This window comes from Ascaphus truei, chromosome 13 (assembly GCF_040206685.1).
Source record: "Ascaphus truei isolate aAscTru1 chromosome 13, aAscTru1.hap1, whole genome shotgun sequence".
Classification (NCBI taxonomy): domain Eukaryota; kingdom Metazoa; phylum Chordata; class Amphibia; order Anura; family Ascaphidae; genus Ascaphus; species Ascaphus truei.
Window position 1 is genome coordinate 17,678,871 of NC_134495.1, and position 21,276 is coordinate 17,700,146.

General features: G+C 45.4%; 1 protein-coding gene across 3 annotated transcripts in view; it reads left to right on the forward strand.

Annotated features, from left to right (window-relative positions):
- The first annotated feature begins 1,502 nt into the window (after positions 1-1,502).
- The window catches only part of LZTR1 (leucine zipper like post translational regulator 1), a 57,970-nt gene continuing 38,196 nt past the window's right edge, over positions 1,503-21,276 (forward strand). For 2 of the 3 annotated variants that reach the window (XM_075568718.1, XM_075568719.1), the window contains exons 1-10: positions 1,503-1,966; positions 3,008-3,070; positions 9,162-9,218; positions 10,109-10,188; positions 11,401-11,509; positions 14,296-14,379; positions 15,502-15,559; positions 17,120-17,259; positions 17,915-18,116; positions 18,802-18,912. In XM_075568718.1, coding sequence (XP_075424833.1) covers positions 1,818-1,966; positions 3,008-3,070; positions 9,162-9,218; positions 10,109-10,188; positions 11,401-11,509; positions 14,296-14,379; positions 15,502-15,559; positions 17,120-17,259; positions 17,915-18,116; positions 18,802-18,912 — 1,053 coding nt within the window. In that variant the 5' untranslated portion in view covers positions 1,503-1,817. The remainder of the gene's footprint in view (positions 1,967-3,007; positions 3,071-9,161; positions 9,219-10,108; positions 10,189-11,400; positions 11,510-14,295; positions 14,380-15,501; positions 15,560-17,119; positions 17,260-17,914; positions 18,117-18,801; positions 18,913-21,276) is intronic. The other variant, XM_075568720.1, reaches the window with a different exon arrangement.

Here is a 21,276-nt window from a genome sequence, read left to right on the forward strand (position 1 = left end):
CTGGCGCCCATTATTCTACAACCTTGTAACCTCATCACCCAGCCGCCCGAATCCAGCCCCCTGAGTCACGGTAACCCATGCGGAGTAACCAGATATAGCACCCCAATGTAATCTCCCTGGAAGCCGGGCAGGGAGGGTTACACACTTACAGAGTATGTTTTCTCAAAGTAACAATATGCCTAAGGCTGCGCTTATACTTAAGGCGATGGCGCGCAGCGCCGTCACAAGTACTTGAAGTCCGTCACAGGTGCCCATAGTGGGCGCGACCGCGACAACGCTACGTAGCGACCTTAAGCTCAGAAGACAAGTGATTTTGTCTTGGAGAGCGACGGCAGCGTGACGTCAGCGCCACGTGGACGGTTCAGCCAATGAGGGCGAACCGTTCACGGCCACGCCTCCGCACGCCCCCTGTCACCTCCCGAGGTCTCCTGAACCAAAGTGCAACTATCGCTATAGCGACGGCGACGTGTGATGTCACGAGGTCGCGAACACGTCGCCGTCGCCGCTACTACAAGCATGGCCTAAGAAGCCTATATGAGTTGAACTCGTATATTATTAGTATCTCGCTCCCCGAGCATGTCCTGATCTTTAAAAAAAATAAATGCTTTTCTAGTGTTAAAAAACATGATTTTCTTCATCTTTAGTTTCTGAGGTTAAATGGTAACCAACTGCAATGAGCTCTGGAGAGAACATCATTTTAACCTCCCGGAGACTTGATATTTAAAACGCTTATATGCCCTAAGCATCTCAAAGCATCAGATTAAAAAATTGATTTGGAAAGGGCAAGAAGAGATCTTTTAAAGTAAAATTTTTTTTAAAAATGCCGCGGGCATCGTGACGTCACGTAGCGTCTTGTTGTCGTGGCATCGCCATTTGACACCGCGCAGTCATATTGCAGGGACTTGCAGGGGGAGATGCCGGGAGGACGCCGCTGAAGGTACGTGCTATATTTAAAAAATATATTTAAAAGGGTTGGCCTTCAGTAGAAGGTGGTAACCCTGAGTGCAGCAGAAGAGGACCAAAGATGCAAAGTTTTGTGGGGAAGATCATGTGACCAGGCAGTCACTAGATACAATTGGTTCACTGCTAGAGAGAAGGCCGGGCTTAAAAAGGGGTGGGCCAGAGCCTGTTTCAGAAGAGGAAGGGGATGTGACTTTGTAAATAGTTGCTATAGAAACAAAAGCATGCTTTTTATATTATAGTACATTAAACATGTCATTAAGAGTTGTTGTTTTTTTTTTTTCTAAATCCTCCAAGTATTTTCCCATAGTACAGAACTGATTTATGAAGAAGAAAAACACATATGTAGGATATTGCTTGGTCTGCAGCTTAAACCTATGAAACATGCACTGTTCAATTTAGTCCTAGGCCGGACTACCCCTTCAAGGCCACTAGATGTCACTATAGTTACACCCTGCTGGATTATTGTCTAGCAACAGCGATCATAGAGCTGGGCGGCTTGTGCCAGAGAGTCTCAGACAGAAACCCCCTTCTTTCACCCTGTCTATGGTTTTACCCTCTTCCTCCTCCCAGCTCCCTTGCAGGCTGGTTGCTGATCTCTATGATTTTTCTCCCCCCTCGTCCTGTGTTAAAATCCCAAATGAAGCCCCATCCTATAACTGTGCCCAGTGCTAGGCAAAGAACCCAGACCGTACAGGTCTGAGTGTCCCTACCCCAGTCTTTTATTATGGGTGGCACATTATAAATACTCTCACAAGCCAGGGGTGGATAAGAGGGCAGAGCAGCTCCCTATATACTGTGTATATTAAGTCCTAGATCACTAGGATTGAACCCTCAAGCTGCTCCCCAGAGCTGCCATGGCCTGCAAATCCAAGGTGGCCCCCAGTGTGGATTTTGACCACAGCTGCTCCGACAGCGTGGAGTACCTGACCCTGAATTTTGAGCCCTTTGAGAGCGTGCACCGCTGGAGGAGGCTGCTTCCCTGCGATGAGTTTGTGGGCGCCAGGTGAGTGCGGGAACGCCTGTATTCATCCCGAACAAATCAGGACCGCCTTTACAATCTGCCATTTATATCGGCGGCCGATCCAGCCTCAAGTAGTTCGGCCTGCAAATGTCACAGCACGCAGCTAAAACGCCATGTTAAAGATGGATGTGTATATCTTTATATAGCACCATCTGTGTACATGGCGCTTTACAGCCGTTGTACACGTGATATAATATTACAACTCGTTATGGGAATAAGCGCTTCAGACATAAAGCAATAGGGAAATTAGTCTCTGCCCCGAAGAGCTTACAATCTAAGTGGGGAGAACTTGGGAGACAGTAGGAGGGAGGAATCCTCACCGCGACGCACCCGGTTTGCTGGAAATCTCTCCGGAGGGCCACATTCAGAAGAACGGACCCCACCCCACCCCCATGTAGCCGCAGCTTTTACCGTTCCCAGCTATGCCCCAGCGTTTTGCTTTTCATCCCACGGTTCCGGGGACCGTAAATCCGGCTACATCTGTATCTCAACAAATCCCTGGCTGTTTAGGGAAAGACGTTCAAGACGGAACTGAATCAACCTGTTCACTTATATGGGAGCAGTTGGCAAACCTAAGGATACGTGCAATGTACAGCAGCATTGCTGCCCTCCTGTAATGCACGCTATATGGGACTGCACATTTGAGAAGATCGTGGTTTACTAATGGCAAACTAGGGAGGCGTGAGATTTCTCAGGGAGTGCGCAGTGGTTGGCAGAGGCCCGCGCTCTTCCCCCAAGGCATTTAAATAAAATGGCGGGGGGAATCGCGTGAAGCCTCTATAACACCACTTTCCTTGTCTCCAGCAACGCTTTGCCATGACAACGCGGTGTCCAATGACGGCCGCTGGGTGACGCCATGGTGATGTCACGTGACCCCCACGGTGTCATTTGACGCTGGAGACATGTAAGCAGGGAGGCAGTGCAGACGGGGGCGCAGGGTGGAAAGTTTTCGCACCCCTGGTTTACTATGTTAGTCAAACTAAATTGGATACTAAAACACGTTTTTTTCCCCCTGCATTACAGGCGTAGCAAACACACGGTCGTAGCTTACAAAGATGCTATCTACGTCTTCGGAGGAGATAACGGGTATGTGTAATTTTATATGGCGGTCGTACACCAATGGTTAAACAAATCCTGCACCACAGAGACTAAGTGCTCTTCTTGTGTGTGTGTGTGTGTGTGTGTGTGTGTATGTGTATATATATATATATATATATATATATATATATATATATATATATATATATATATATATATATATATATATAAAACCTTCTTTCGGTACTGGAAAGGCCAGGGTACTGATCACGTGGTTGTGACCAGTCCCCGGTGACAGGAACGGAAATGGATGGGGCTCCAATGGAGCAGTCAACGTGATCTCCCCCTAGGAAACTAGACATTATCACTAGCCGTTCTTTGAATGTCATAACCCTAGAGCAGGAGTGCTCAACTCCAGCCCCCCCCCCCCCAACAGGTCAGGTTTTCAAGATATCCCTGCTTCAGCACAGTTGGGTCAGTCAACGACTGAGCCACCTGTGCTGAAGCTGGGGCCGATTGAGCCACCTGTGCTGAAGTTGGGGCTGATTGAGCCGCCTGTGCTGAAGCTGGGATATCCTGAAAACCTGACTTGAGTTGAGCACCCCTGCCGCAGAGTACCGGCCCTTAAGATGTTCAGAGAATTTTGGTTACATACACTTTATCTTTTCTCATCGCACTTACATAGAAATCATAGTTAAATGTGTTTCTGTTTTGGGGGAATCCGTAATGCTGGACCCTTATAAAGGAGGCCCTTGAAGACGCCAGCGGATTACCCCCTGCTTTATTGGCTTTCCTTCCCAAATTAGGTTAACAAGCTCATCAGACAGGGATTGAAACTTTGGGCCTCATGCAGAGAGCAGCGCTATTTAAAATTGGAGAGGGGAATAAAAAGTAGCTTTAATGGAGAGTTTTTTTCTCCAGATGCAGAAAGGTCCGAAAACTGCATTTAGAATCCTGTCTGCATATGGAGAGTTTCAACCGGCGATATGAGCGCTGTTGAAACTTGTGGAAAAAAAATCACGTTTTTTTTTTTCTCCCCCACCGGCCGCCGAGCTCCAGCTTCTTGCCAAATTTTTTTGGAGAAGCAAAATGTTGAAAATCGCGCCATTTTTTTGGCGCGAACAGCCGCTAGATGGCGATCGCGCCTCTCTGAATACGGCAGTTTTCAACACTGGAGAGATTTGGGTTCTCTCCAGCCGCGCGGCGAAATTTGCAAAAAAAAAAAAAAATGGCGCTTTTTTTAAAACTCGCCAGTACCTGCCTTTCTACAGGCATTTTTCTCCAAAAAATGCCGCTATTCACCTTACCGCTGCTCTCTGCATAGGCCCCTTTGTCTTTTTCTATTCTGCCACGGTGTTCTATCCCGGGCAGTAGGGATTTCCAAGGGAACTTACATAGGTACCAGGACATTTAGAAGAAGATATAGAGGTATAGGCTTTTTAAATAGGACGGGGTTATACTTATTTTTGTGCATAGTAGATGTAAGAACTTCAAATAGAATTCAAAGTGTTGATTCCATAGTATATTTACTATTTATACCATTTTTGAGGGGGGGGGGGAGATGGGTCAGAAAAACAAAACAGGTGGTGCACAGAGAGGGGCATGATGCATATCAACACAAATACAATTGCAAAATGCACAATACCGGTAACAGCACATTTTGTTGTACACATCTTCTATTATTTACAAGCCACTTTATTGAATAAACCGCATTGTGTTTGTGATACTGTTACTTTTAAGTACAGCTCAACCCCCTTATAACGCTGTGCTCGGGGTCCAAAGAATCACATCGCGCTACAAGCGGATCGCGTTAGAAATAATGTACAATTGTATGCATTGTACAATAAAGTATTTAAGATGCCAATAATCGTTCTGTAAAGTATTCATAAATACGAAAAATGGGAGCCAGGCGTGCATCGCGTTATAAGCGGATTCCCGTTGTAACGGGTTTGAGCTGTAGTTACAAAAACAAAACTGGAACTGTAATTTACATATAAAAAAACAAGGCAAAGAGATAAACAATGGGGACTAGGAAGGGAATAATGATATTGTTAATAGTAGACATAAGAACGTGCATGTTGAAAGTAATATTGAGCCTATAAATCCATTCATGTTCAAACCCGGTTAAGAGCCACTGTTCATTGGAGATATTGTACAGAACCTGATCTTATCTGCTGCCTCTTCAGCCGAGTGCAGGTGAACCATGAAGCCAATACAAGTATCCGAATCTGCCGTCAACACTGGTCACCCTCTTCATACATGAATATGCCACATTTTGTTGAGCCATTTGCGTCGTCTAAGCTAAGGGTATCCGATACTTTCCACCGTGATACCAGGGTGCATCTGGCAGTGAGTATGATTTGCATTAGGAGGGGGTACATGATTTTGCTGAGGCCTTCTGTTGGAGGGGAATAGCCATGCTATGTTTGAATCGGGCGGTATGTTTGTCGTAAGGAGAGTGTCTGCGCTGACTGGGCGATGCCCATTGCATAACCTGTAACCAAAGGATATAACGTATAGAACACAAGGTCCCTTCCCAATTGGAAGCAAAGAAACCTGAGAATACAAGTCCTCCGGAGGTGGGGGTGCAGAGCCTGTCAGTCTAGAAGAAGGTGATATGCATCTGATGTGGCTCCCAACGTTGGTCTCTCCTAATGGTTCTCTGTGGTTATGAAGCCGTTACTTTGGAGGGCCTGAAATAAAAATGAAAATAAACTGTGATTTTGGATGGTAGCAACATTGGGCAATAAGTCCATTTTAAAGAGTCAATCCTCACGTCTCTTTTGTTTGTTTTTCACCTGGAGTCTGCGTTAAGTGTGTAACCCAGAGGTTCTCAACTCCAGTCCTCAAGACCCCCAAACAGGTTAGGTTTTCAGGCTATCCCTGCTTCCTCACAGGCAGCTCAATCGAGGACTGAGCCACTGATTGAGCCACCTGTGCTATGCAGGGATATCCTTTACACCTCACCTGTTTGGGGGTCTTGAGGACCGTAGTTGAGCACCCCATGTATAACATATCTGGCAAGAAGAAGAGAATCCCGGTTGATTACAAGCAGCTTTGATGGAATTAAATATTTCTTTCTTTCCACATGGTTTGGTAGAGTAAGGTGCTCAAAGTGTACTATATATAGGAAGGAGGGGGGCACACTCTGGATATCAATGCATTAATTAGTGTATATACTGGGCATAAAGCAATGGGGCACTAGATACCCTGAAGGCTGGGGTAGGTTGTCCAGAGACAGCCTCCCCTACCTCATTGGGTTGGCCCTGAGTACTCACAGTATTCACTCAGCAACCAGAGTCTCCCCTCCACCGCGTGCTGCTGAAGAGAGATGAAGTCCAGCAAATAGAAGAGAATGCAGCGCACCACGATCCAAAGAGAAGAACAGGTCTGGCCAAAAAACAATCTTTATTGAAGAGTCATAAAACCAAGGGATGCAGCCCTTCTACGCGTTTCGTGTCTAGCACTTTATCAAGAAGTTCTTGATAAAGTGCTAGACACGAAACGCGTAGAAGGGCTGCATCCCTTGGTTTTATGACTCTTCAATAAAGATTGTTTATTGGCCAGACCTGTTCTTCTCTTTGGATCGTGGTGCGCTGCATTCTCTTCTATTTTCTTTCCACATGACCTGCAGTGGGATATCCTTTCTCATTCGCTCTAGAGTCCCCCATTCTTGTTTTAATATTTCTCCAGAAAAGTAGTGTCAAGGCCAATGTAAGGCTGCAATGTCATTAGGTGACCACGGCAGCCTTTCTGGATTATCTTTTTAACTCTTTCTGGATAGCAACAATGTATATATCTCTGAAACCGAGGGAAGCCTTTGGATTAAATATTGGTCTCCAAACTTTCAGTACGAGGGACACAAAGTATATTCTGCACATTTTGGCGGGCCAAAGAATACAGTGTGTGTGTGTGTGTGTGTGTGTGTGTGTGTGTGTGTGTGTGTGTGTGTGTGTGTTTTGTTTGGATCTGTTTGGGGTAATCAGCATGATATGATTCAGAACAAAAGAGAAATGGGACAATTACAAAGATAGGAGTCGTGCTTAAACTAGGAAATAATATATAATAAGCAAAAATATATATATTTGAAGTTGCTGTGGGCCGGATAACATCTTGTGGTGGGCCGGGTAACATCTTGTGGTGGGCCGGATAACATCTTGTGGTGGGCCGGATAACATCTTGTGGTGGGCCGGATAACATCTTGTGGTGGGCCGGATAACATCTTGTGGTGGGCCGGATAACATCTTGTGGTGGGCCGGGTAACATCTTGTGGTGGGCCGGATAACATCTTGTGGTGGGCCGGATGACATCTTGTGGTGGGCCGGATAACATCTTGTGGTGGGCCGGATAACATCTTGTGGTGGGCCGGGTAACATCTTGTGGTGGGCCGGATAACATCTTGTGGTGGGCCGGATAACATCTTGTGGTGGGCCGGATAACATCTTGTGGTGGGCCGGATAACATCTTGTGGTGGGCCGGGTAACATCTTGTGGTGGGCCGGATAACATCTTGTGGTGGGCCGGATAACATCTTGTGGTGGGCCGGATAACATCTTGTGGTGGGCCGGATAACATCTTGTGGTGGGCCGGGTAACATCTTGTGGTGGGCCGGATAACATCTTGTGGTGGGCCGGATAACATCTTGTGGTGGGCCGGATGACATCTTGTGGTGGGCCGGATAACATCTTGTGGTGGGCCGGATAACATCTTGTGGTGGGCCGGGTAACATCTTGTGGTGGGCCGGATAACATCTTGTGGTGGGCCGGATAACATCTTGTGGTGGGCCGGATAACATCTTGTGGTGGGCCGGATAACATCTTGTGGTGGGCCGGATAACATCTTGTGGTGGGCCGGATAACATCTTGTGGTGGGCCGGGTAACATCTTGTGGTGGGCCGGATAACATCTTGTGGTGGGCCGGATAACATCTTGTGGTGGGCCGGATAACATCTTGTGGTGGGCCGGATAACATCTTGTGGTGGGCCGGATAACATCTTGTGGTGGGCCGGATAACATCTTGTGGTGGGCCGGATAACATCTTGTGGTGGGCCGGATAACATCTTGTGGTGGGCCGGATAACATCTTGTGGTGGGCCGGATAACATCTTGTGGTGGGCCGGGTAACATCTTGTGGTGGGCCGGATAACATCTTGTGGTGGGCCGGATAACATCTTGTGGTGGGCCGGATAACATCTTGTGGTGGGCCGGATAACATCTTGTGGTGGGCCGGATAACATCTTGTGGTGGGCCGGATAACATCTTGTGGTGGGCCGGGTAACATCTTGTGGTGGGCCGGATAACATCTTGTGGTGGGCCGGATAACATCTTGTGGTGGGCCGGATAACATCTTGTGGTGGGCCGGATAACATCTTGTGGTGGGCCGGATAACATCTTGTGGTGGGCCGGGTAACATCTTGTGGTGGGCCGGATAACATCTTGTGGTGGGCCGGATAACATCTTGTGGTGGGCCGGATAACATCTTGTGGTGGGCCGGGTAACATCTTGTGGTGGGCCGGATAACATCTTGTGGTGGGCCGGGTAACATCTTGTGGTGGGCCGGATAACATCTTGTGGTGGGCCGGATAACATCTTGTGGTGGGCCGGATAACATCTTGTGGTGGGCCGGATAACATCTTGTGGTGGGCCGGATAACATCTTGTGGTGGGCCGGGTAACATCTTGTGGTGGGCCGGATAACATCTTGTGGTGGGCCGGGTAACATCTTGTGGTGGGCCGGATAACATCTTGTGGTGGGCCGGATAACATCTTGTGGTGGGCCGGATAACATCTTGTGGTGGGCCGGATAACATCTTGTGGTGGGCCGGATAACATCTTGTGGTGGGCCGGGTAACATCTTGTGGTGGGCCGGATAACATCTTGTGGTGGGCCGGGTGGCCCGTGGGCCGTAGTTTGGAGAGCCCTGGATTAAAACAACGGGCTCTATGTATACAAGGGCAAATTCTGCCGCAGAGTCGTTATTTTGTCACAACTCGCGCTGATACATTCCTGCGCCGGGCAGAGACTATGTATTACTCTTACTCTGGCCCTTTAAGGGTGCGTCTGCCTGCGACGAGATGAGGGCTTGATGGAGCGAGCAGAAATGGTTAAGGCGGATTCCTTTACCCGGCCTCCTGTCTCCGCAGGAAGAACATGTTAAACGATCTGCTGAGGTTCGATGTGAAAGACTGTTCCTGGTGCAGGTACAGTATCTATTGCTACATTGTTTCAAGTTTTAGGTTTGCTGTGTGCGTTGTCATTAATGATGCTGAAAATATCAGAGACGCTTAATCCTGTAGAAATGTGCTACTGGTCTATCTGGCTTCTGCTTCTTCTGGAACAGCGCAGACCTATCCTGACCTCAGTGGAAATTTCGGCACATTTTAAACGGTTTGGGAGGCTGATTATTTTTCTGAGAATCAGAAAATGTGTGTGTGTGTGTACACTACACAGGCACACACGTGTTTGTGTGTATATATAGAGATGGATGGATCCTGGATGGATGGATGGATCCTGGATGGATGGATGGATGGATCCTGGATGGATGGATCCTGGATAGATGGATGGATCCTGGATGGATGGATCCTGGATGGATCCTAGATGGATGGATGGATCCTAGATGGATGGATCCTGGATGGATGGATGGATGGATCCTGGATGGATGGATGGATCCTGGATGGATGGATGGATCCTGGATGGATGGATCCTGGATAGTTGGATGGATCCTAGATGGATGGATGGATCCTAGATGGATGGATGGATCCTAGATGGATGGATGGATCCTAGATGGATGGATGGATGGATGGATAGATCCTAGATGGATGGATGGATAGATCCTAGATGGATGGATGGATCCTAGATGGATGGATGGATAGATCCTAGATGGATGGATAGATGATGGATGGATGGATAGATCCTAGATGGGTGGATAGAGAGATATAGATCTAAATGGATGGATAGATATAGATAGATATAGAGTTTTTTGGCCAGCTGCTTGGCATTGCTGGTTTAAGCCATTTGTAATGGCCGTTACCTTTGCATGCAATACAATACGGTTTAGACATAATGATGCTGAACATATCTTTCTTAACAGGGCTTTTACTACAGGGAGTCCCCCGGCACCAAGGTATCACCATTCTGCAGTGGTCTATGGGAGCAGTATGTTTGTGTTTGGTGAGTAAAGCTGGTTCAATCGTATCGTCCTTGGTCTCCGACGCATATGATGAAATCTTGCCAGTCTGTAGGTACTAAAGACTGGGGAATTTAAATACTAAGGTGGGAAAAAAAAAATATATATATATATATATATACACACACTGATATCCAAATTGTCACATGCCTACGATATGCACACCCGGGGTTTCCTCTCCCAACTCTGCGCACAGTGTTTCTCTTGCTCTGCTTGGATCTCCTGTGGCTTTGCAGTGGTGAGGACACAATAAGCACGATGAGAATCTGTCACCTAACAAGAGATCTGAAATCTGAGCAGACTCGTGTAGGAAATGTGACTTGCCAGGGGGAGGAGAGAGCGAGAAGCACCAAGGATGTCAGGAGGTAGCTCCGCTTCACATGTGCTCACCATCATCATCATCAAAATCATGGCGGACCCCAATTTTAGGACCTTACCATTCCAAGTACATTCTTGTATGGTTAAAACACGTACACTGTATAATAGAAGGGTTCAAGGTCGGTGGATTACGTACCATTGATGAAAGTGATGATCAGACCATAAAAGTTACATTGTATTTTCAGTCTCTAAAATAGCATGGTGGCAATATAGTCCCTGATGGTATATTAGTGGGATTTCCCATTGTTATACACGACCTAATCATTACAAAATGTAATTTACTTTCTGCTAGGTGAACAGGAGGGGAAATATAGTGGTGGCTTTTTATGTATCCTACTAGAATGGATTTAGGGTTTTTTTTTTTTGTTTTTTTTTAGACTCGATCAACCTATAATTTGGACTGAAAAAGATAAGTGACCATTTCCTGCTTCTGTATGCTGCGATTATGCCTAAATATAATCTATTTTCAACCCGCTCTTATGAAGGGGGGAAAAAGGAGTTTGCGGTAGTCAAAAATAATGACCCTGGCCATTCTGCATACAGAATAAAATATTACAAGCGACCAGTTTAACAAAGGGAATCCTTGTCCTGTAGAGTTTCCATTCTACATAATAGCTTTTTTTTATTCTGGCAAATATTTACTAAGCGATGCTACTCCGCTAGACCCCTTCCAGCAGCAAAGGACTTCATTGCATACAGCCCATTGACCTGAAATGGGCTATAAAGTGTATTCCAGCGCTGGAAGGAGCCTTATGTCAGAAGGCGGTGCAGTAAATATGGTCCAATCGTGATGTGTGATCTTTTTATCTCCTCTCAAGGCGGTTATACGGGGGACATCTATTCCAACTCCAATCTGAAGAATAAGAACGATCTGTTTGAGTACAAGTTTGCCACCGGCCAGTGGACGGAGTGGAAAGTTGAAGGAAGGTTAGTCCAGCCACGTACAGAACTAGCAAGAATTATAGCAGGGGTGGTCAACTCCAGTCCTCAATGGCCGCCAACAGGTCAGGTTTTCAGGATGTCCCTGCTTCAGCGCAGGTGGCTCAGTTTTTTTGGCTGAGCCACTGATTGAGCCACCTGTGCTGAAAACCTGACCTGTTGTCGGCCATTGAGGACTAGAGTTGGCCACTCCTGATCTATAGGTTACAGTTTGAAATGTTTCATACGTAAGACATTTCAGTTAATGATTGCTTGTTTGTAAAAGGCTCCTGCAGACCTTCTATTTGCACCATTTACATCTCCCCACCTCTTCCTAGGTGAGATCATATATATATATATACACACAGACACACACACACACACACACACACACATACACACACACACACACACACACACACAGACAAATCACCCAAAAATCTACTCGCCGAACCAAAAAAATCTACTCGCTACCTAGTCCCAGCCCCAGTCCCGCCATGCTTGGGCGGCCATGAAGCGGTCGCCACGGGGTCAAATACAGTCGCCACGGGCCTGTAGTTGAATGGATTTGTCGAACACTGTATGTGTGTGTGTATATTTAGTTCGGCGAGTAGATTTTTTTGGTGATTTGTCGACCACTGTATATGTGTGTGTGTGTGTGTATATATATATATATATATATATATATATATATATATATATATATATATATATATATATATATATATATATATATATATATATGTGACAATTAGAGGAAGACCTGCAAAAAGCCATGTGCAACGTGCCAATTCTGTTTTAAAACTGCGTCCCTTCCAAGTCCTGGTGAGAGACCTTATTACCCGTCCTAGTGAGAGACCTTATTACCCGTCCTAGTGAGAGACCTTATTACCCGTCCTAGTGAGAGACCTTATTACCCGTCCTAGTGAGAGACCTTATTACCCGTCCTAGTGAGAGACCTTATTACCAGCCCCTGACAAAGAACATATTTTTAATGTGCTATATTTTCCTTGTTCTACATTCTCGCCTCGCCTGCCATCGCTGGGCGTAAATGTTTATTGCCCTTGCTTAAAATTGCCCATTTTCTTCAGGTTTTTTCCTCTACTTTAAAGGTCTGGTCCCTGTTCATTTTACTGCAGGGACGTCCCCCAAATTGCTACCGATGACTCCAATTGGCATAATGTTGGCATTGGTGCCGACTCCATCATTGGGGCATCACCACCGTGCACTGTACTGTATTCCAATAGCATTTTACTGTGTTACGGTGATACTGAGCTAATTATTTCTTCTCCCGACTCAACTTGCTGCTTCCGATGAATTGTTTTGTATTCCACATATTTCACTTTTATCAAGTATGTCTACAAAAATGAAACCCCCTTCTCCCCCGAAAACCCCCACTATAGTCACCACATTTTTGCATAAGCTATTGGCGTCTGCACCCACAGAACCTTTTGCTTCCAAGGAACTATCCCTCCTATTATCAGTGTGTGTGTACTATTGGTGGTGACTTTATTTATTAGCAGGCTTTGTAACAATACAGTGAGATGCATTTTCACATACAGACAGTCCTCGTTTTACAACGCTTCGCTTTACAAAGAATGGCTTATCCAACGCTATGCAATGCATATCTGTATTCAATTTTACAACGCCAAAATGGCTTATCCAACGCTCTTACGACGCTTTGCAACGTTGTGTATGTGTGTATATATATACACATTCACATAAACAACGTTGCAAAACGTCGTAAGAGCGTATATATATAATATTATACTATATAATATTATATTATACTTTATAATATATTATTTATTATGTTATATTATATATATAATACAGTATATACACTATATAATTTATGTGTGTGCTGCATATCTTATTGCCTCCATAAAATATTTGGTGTATTTTAGTGTTAAAAATGCCTTCAAGAACGGAACCTTTCATTTAAACAGTGTTCCTATGGGAAAACGTGTTTCGCTTTACAACGTTTCGCTTTACAACGCCATTTTGAGTAACGCATTGTGTCGGATAACCGAGGACTGCCTGTATACACAATTAGCAGAGCAGTGCATAATAGAGACACACAAACACAACATGCATATCAGGTGTATATATTATCGTTTGCATACATCAGATAAACTATAAAGCCCCCCCCTTTTTTTTCTCTCTCTCTCTCTCTCGTTATTTCAAAGTAATATTAATGATCTCTACAAGTGGTCTCCAAACTTTTCAGTACGAGGGACACATCGTATATTGTACACATTTTCGCGGGCCAAAGAAATAAAATCTTTTTATAATTTTTTCTATATTTTATAAATGAATAAGTTTTATTTGGATCTTTTGGGGGTAATCAGCAGGATACTCTATGATTCAGAACAAAATATATATATATATTTCAAGTTGCTGCGGGCCGGATAAAATCTTGTGGGGGGCCTGATGGTTCCCCGGGCTGTAGTTTGAGACCCCTGATCTAAATGAACCAGAGCAGAGAAAAACTTAAACTTTAGCAACTGGGATGAGAATATAGTGTGAAAAAAGCGGACAAATCTTTGTTTATAGGATGGTTAGAAGGATACCAATGTGATTGGACGGTTGTTGGAAGTTGTTGTTTTTTTGCCAGCTATTTGGGATTGTACCTTTTTTTATATATATATATATATATATATATATATATATATATATATATATATATATATATATATATATATATATAAAGGTAAGGCCCCTTTCACAAAGAGAACTGATACTTGGCCACACTATATAATTTAACGGTAATAATTCTTGATCTCCCTTCACAGGTTGCCAGTGGCCAGATCGGCTCACGGTGCTACTGTATACAGTGATAAACTATGGATCTTTGCTGGGTATGATGGGAATGCCAGGTATGTTAAATAATGAATGTGAAAGCGCTTTAGTGCGGTTTCATATCAGTCATTTTTGTATTCCTGCTCCACCACTAAATAGATACAAATTTAATTAACGGCATTAAAGGGGCCATTACTTTTTGGGGAGGGGTGTCTGAGTAACTGAAATGCATTCATATCTGCTTCCTGGGAGCGTTAGGAATGTTTCAGCTGTGCGGGGAAACAAAATGGAGGTTTTAATTCTCCACCGTCAGGCCAGCCAATAAGAAGCCGCAACGTCATTCGGTATTTATTCTTCCATGAAGCACCGGCAGCGCCTTCTCCAGTAAGTGTCTCAGGAACCATGGGCTGAAATGACCATGGTACAGGTCGGGAGACCCCCCCCCCCGGGGGGTAGGTGAGAAGCATAGGGGGATGACTCCCATATGGCATTATAAGTTTTAAACACAGAAGCAAAATCCCCCAAGTAGGCGCAGCTCCTGCGGCGGGTTAAAGCTGTAGTGTCCGGTAATTGCATTGATTAAAGCAATTTCTCAATTGCGCGAAGATGAAGGTGATCTCAAAAGGCTTAAGTGCTTAATGTGGGTTGCAGACAACAGCCGTGGTAATGTTTTGTGTCACTGTCGGAGTTTAAAAGCAGCAAAAATCCCAAATGGCGACATTGGGGTCCATCACTCCCCAGCGATATGTTACTGTGATGGGCCCTGACGTTCTTCTCAAGCAGCAATCCGCTCTACTCAACATTACAACAACAAAAATAGAAGTGCCCTTTCTTTTTCCCGTCACCGAGTCTCTTTGTGGCGGTGTTAAATTCTCTGACCGGTGTCACATTCTGTAGTTGAATTCTAGAAACCTCTGTGTTATAAATGTGACTCCCCGGGGGTCACAGAGTAACCATGCTGCAGAGACATAACTAGCATGGAAGAACTCTGCAGCAGATCAGCACGACATGAACTAGCCGGTTCTGTCGGGACTACTTTTGTCTTGTTTTTTGGGGGGGCGGTTGTTGATATTTTAAAGGCCAACCCAATTCCCTTCCATTTCCTTTTTGCACTTAGACCTTTATAACATCCTGCTCTGAATTGGTTATCACTCCTAGTTTGTGGCTATATTTAAGTGCGTTGACCTCCTTGTCTTTAGGTTAAATGATATGTGGACCATAGGATTGCAGGACCGGGATCTGACCTGCTGGGAAGAGGTATGTTGGTTATTGAGCATAGCAATGTAGTGGGTTCGGCGATGAGCTCTGTCTCTTACGGTTTCTGTGTTATCCAACAGAGGCTTGTTCTAGAATTCAGATACTGCTGTAGTTCGATCGGATACTCCTGCGGTAGTTCGATCAGATACTCCTGCTGTAGTTCGATCAGATACTCCTGCTCGATCAGATACTCCTGCTGTAGTTCGATCAGATACTCCTGCTCGATCAGATACTCCTGCTGTAGTTCGATCAGATACTCCTGCGGTAGTTCGATCGGATATTCCTGCTGTAGTTTGATGAGATACTCCTGCTGATGCTCGATCAGATACTCCTGCTGTAGTTCGATCAGATACTCCTGCTCGATCAGATACTCCTGCTGAAGTTCGATCCGATACTCCTGCTGAAGTTCGATCCGATACTCCTGCTGAAGTTCGATCCGATACTCCTGCTCAAGTTCGATCCGTTACTCCTGCTCAAGTTCGATCCAATACTCCTGCTGAAGTTCGATCCGATACTCCTGCTGAAGTTCGATCCGTTACTCCTGCTGAAGTTCGATCCGTTACTCCTGCTCAAGTTCGATCCGTTACTCCTGCTCAAGTTCGATCCAATACTCCTGCTGAAGTTTGATCCGTTACTCCTGCTGAAGTTCGATCCGTTACTCCTGCTGAAGTTCGATCGGATACTCCTGCTGAAGCTCGATCAGATACTCCTGCTCGATCCGATACTCCTGCTGAAGTTCGATCCGATACTCCTGCTCGATCCGATACTCCTGCTGTAGTTCGATCAGATACTCCTGCTGTAGTTCGATCAGATACTCGTGCTGAAGTTCGATCGGATATTCCTGCTGAAGTTCGATCGGATATTCCTGCTGAAGTTCGATCGGATATTCCTGCTGAAGTTCGATCGGATATTCCTGCTGAAGTTCGATCGGATATTCCTGCTGAAGTTCGATCGGATACTCCTGCTGAAGTTCGATCGGATACTCCTGCTGTAGCTCGATCAGTGGCGATAATAACATAAATGACAGGATTTACCAAATATACTCCGTATAACTTCCAGGTCTCATAGCTGCATATAATTTGTATTCTAGTGAACAAAAAAGGAAAGTTTTTTACAGTATATATGGTGTAATTAGAAATCCGAAAAGGGGCAAATCTCCCTTCATGTTTATTTATTAACAGTAGGATGTTGGTTTCCACCCCTAGTCTTTTTCTGCCCATTGATTTATAAAAAAAAAACTGGGTATTTTAGTCCCCAAAACATCAATTAATACGACAGCTAAGCCCCTTTTGCTAAGTGGGTTTAGTAGATCTCCAAGAACCTTATATGAGATGATTTAAGATGAGACTTTATTTTTTTTCAATAAGACACTTGGATGTCTGCATGGAGAACAGCTCTGTGCTGCCTGGTAGAGTAGCGATAATGAGAACAAACAGCCGGGGTTTAAATAAACAATAAGGTTGGTAACCTGATGGATGTCACGTGGAGCTCATTTTTTTTTAAATCGGTCATATTGGGGGGGACTGCACCGTTAAGGGTCTCTTGATGTATTCACTGCAGATCGAGCAGAGCGGAGAGATCCCCCCGTCCTGCTGTAACTTTCCTGTGGCCGTCTGCAGAGACAGCATGTTCGTCTTCTCCGGTCAGAGCGGAGCGAAGATCACAAATAATCTCTTCCAGTTCGAGTTCACGGAGAAAGTGTGAGGACGCGGGGGGGGGGCGATGGGGGGTGGGTGTTGGTAGCTTCCATTTGTATGGCTGCATCACAACTGCCTATCTGGTGTGCTTAATGGGACCGTCCCTCCTAGAACTATGGCTGCGATTACAGAGCAGGCGCAACGCGCCGCGAACACGTGTGTTCCTCAATGCGGCCGCCCATAGTGCGCGAGTGTGCAGAGCGGCCGCGAATTTTGAAAATACAATTCATTTTTATTTTATTTTTTTTGTCGCGTTGTGTGAGCGGTTCAGCCAATGAGGGCGAACCGCTCACGTGACGTCACAGCCACGTTTCCGCCACGCCTCCCGATGCCTGCAGCGCATGTTTCGCGCGCGCCGCATGACGCCACGCGGTCGCACACGCCAGCACTATAATCACGGCCTTAAGAGAAATGATGACAGTGACCTGTTTAAGGGGTTAGCGAGCGAGACTTGGAATGGGCTTTGGTTTCCTCTGGCTTTCATCTGATGCCACAAGAGTTTGCACAGGCAAAGCCCCCTCTCCCCCGTCCCCTTATCTTCATTTGCTCTCTGATTGGTTTGTGGCCAAACGTAGAATGATCTGGTTTGGTCCCCCAGAAATGCTGATGAACCTCTGAGATAATACTTCTCCTGCTGACCTCTGATTCTGTCACACAGCTGGATGCGCATACCCACCGAGCACTTGCTGCGCGGGTCACCCCCGCCTCCCCAGCGCCGGTACGGCCACACCATGGTGGCTTTTGACCGGCACCTTTATGTGTTTGGTGGGGCCGCGGACAACACCCTTCCCAATGAGCTGCACTGCTACGATGTGGACTGCCAGTCCTGGGAGGTCATCCAGCCCAGCCCAGACAGCGAGGTGAGATGTCCCAGGGTAATAAAATGTACTGTCCAGGGCAAGTCTGCCAACCAAAGTTATTTTAATCTTGCTGCGCCCATTCATCTTGAGAGCCGCAAAGATCCAACCTACGACTAGAGGTGGGCGCACTTTTGGGGCGGGTTGGCCAGTGTCTTTGGTCTGCGGCTTTCCGCGGAGCAGTCTCAAACATGGCGATTTTTATTATTGTTATTATTTTGTTTATTTATTTTTAACACTGACAATCTATCCGCGGATTCCGCAATCTGCTGATGGATTTTAACAATCTTTTTAAAAAATCCGTCCGCAGATTGCGGAATCCGCGGAGGAATTGTTCAAATCCACCAGCGGCTTGTATCCAATGGCGGGTTGGGATTTGCTTGTCTTGGCCATGTCCCCTGAGTGACGTCCAGCTCCGATGGCCCAATGCACTATGCCCCCAGGAACGCACAGGACACTGCGTAGACCGTGTATTTTCCAACTTCTCACTTCTGTTGTATAGGGTCTGCTGAACCCTGCCATTAGGATGAACCAAGCGATATAGATCTCGTTTATAAAAAAAACATTACGTAATGGTCATTTTTGCACCTATAAAGTTAGCAGGCATTGTATGTGTGACGTGTGTACATATACAGCCAGGGTTGCCTTTAAGAAGATTCTCACGCATGGACAAATATATTTATTGCAGTTGCCCAGTGGCCGACTATTTCATGCTGCAGCGGTCATCTGTGACGCCATGTACATCTTTGGTGGGACTGTGGACAATAATGTGAGGAGTGGAGAGATGTATCGGTTCCAGGTAAATGAATGCATACCTCGCCATTGTTTTATAGAGCATTGGGTACAAGCCTTCGCTTGTAGTCTATGGCATCTAAATTCATATACTCCGCTTATGACTGACCTTATTACCAGGCACGTCAGCTCACTGATTTTCTGTGAGTCTCACTGATTTGGAATCAGTCTCACTAATTTTTAGCGATGGTGGTCCCGTAGAGTTCAACAACCTCACTGATAAAGGTCCTTTCTAGGACCAAAGGGACATAAGGGGTGGGCAACTCCAGTCCTGCCTGACAGGTGAGGTTTTCAGGGTATCACTGCTGGAGCACAGCTGGCTCTGTTAGAATGATTGAGCCACCTGTGCTGAAGCAGGGATATCCCTAATGCCTGACCTGTTGGTGGCCTTTGAGGACTGGAGTTGGTCACCCCTGCTCTACAGGTTTTCTATAAAACGATTGACTCCATTTTTATACACATCCACCCTACAGCCAATAAGTACACCCCGTAGTAACTGAACGCTCTGCAGCGTTCATGCAATACTCACATCCTCTCTCTTGTTACTCTCTTGTTAGTTTGTAAACTCTGCTACATATGGGGAGATTGATCATCCAGAGTTTTTGAGGGTAATCCATGACCCGGCAATAGGATAGGAGTTAGGAGTGCTTGTAGACAGCAGGCTTGGCAATAGTGCCCAATGTCATGCAGTAGCTGCAAAGGCAAACAAGATCTTATCTTGCATCAAACAGGCAATGGATGGAAGGGAAGTAAACATAATTATGCCCCTTTACAAAGCATTAGTAAGACCACACCTTGAATATGGAGTACAATTTTGGGCACCAATCCTAAGAAAAGACATTATGGAACTAGAGAGAGTGCAGAGAAGAGCCACTAAATTAATAAAGGGGATGGACAATCTAACTTATGAGGAGAGGCTAGCTAAATTAGATTTATTTACATTAGAAAAGAGGCGTCTAAGAGGGGATATGATAACTATATACAAATATATTCGGGGTCAGTACAAGGAGCTTTCAAAAGAACTATTCATCCCACGGGCAGTACAAAGGACTCGGGGCCATCCCTTAAGGTTGGAGGAAAGGAAATTTCACCAGCAACAAAGGACAGTTAAGGGCAGTTAAAATGTGGAATTCATTACCCATGGAGACTGTGATGGCAGATACAATAGATTTGTTCAAAAAAAGGTTGGATATCTTTTTAGATGGGAAAGGTATACAGGGATATACCAAATAAGTATAAATGGGAAGGATGTTGATCCAGGGATTAATCCGATTGCCAATTCTTGGAGTCAGGAAGGAATTAATTTTTCCCCTTAATGGGGTTTTTTGTTTGCCTTCCTCTGGATCAATAAGGAAGTATAGATATAGAATAAAGTATCTGTTGTCTAAATTTAGCATAGGTTGAACTTGATGGACCTATGTCTTTTTTCAACCTCATCTACTATGTAACTATATGTAGTAGCGCCCCGCTCTGCACTATCGCAGTTTCATAAATAACCCCTTTGTTTTCGAAGCAGTGTTTGAATAAAGATGGCAGCATAAGTTGTCTGAGAATAAGAAAAATAACAATGCTACGCCGATACCTTTCCAACGAAGAGCACACGCAGAACATTGAACCCCACTTTATTTTCCTATGAAAAGGCCAATAAGGAACTTGAGCAGTTTAATATTTCCAAGGAAGCAAAGGGCATTAATTAGTTGTTTATAAAAACCTTTTTGCCCATTATGTGGAATTACCTTCTTTTTTTTTAAATGTCATTATTTTTATTTATTTTTGTTCAGAACCCCCAAATCTTAAGGAGTTTACATCCTGTAGGTTGACATTTCTGTACCTTGTGTATACTTTGATAGAATGGAAAGATCTGGAATTTAAAGCGACAATCCAAGCGGGCGTTTTTTTGGTATTGCTAATTGTTTTTGTTTTTTTAACAGGATTGAAGCAGGGGGTCCCTGGCGTGAGCCCCATTAGAGTTCCGGGGACCCGCCGCTTCCAGAGATACTTGCCACCGTAGGAGGTTCTGGTCACCGCTGCTCTTGGCTAGCAAGGGTCATGTAATGGCGGAGTTTCAAACCCCTCGCGCCCTGCGGGCCAATAGGAAGCCGTGACGTCATCAGGTTCTGCTTCTTATTGGCCGGCGTGATGCGGGAGCTTTAAACTTTGCAGAGATACCAGCACCCCCTTGGGATATCTATCTCTGGAAGCAGGGGGTCCTCGGAGCTGAAATTAATGGGGTTCTGCTTCAAACCTATGCTAACCAAAAAAAAAGCCCGAATTGCTCCTTTTAACCTTTAACCTTTTTAGGGCCTCCAGGCCGCTGGCATTTGCAGTCGTGATCGCTTCAGCAGCGATCTCCCGATCGCTGCTGCCATCT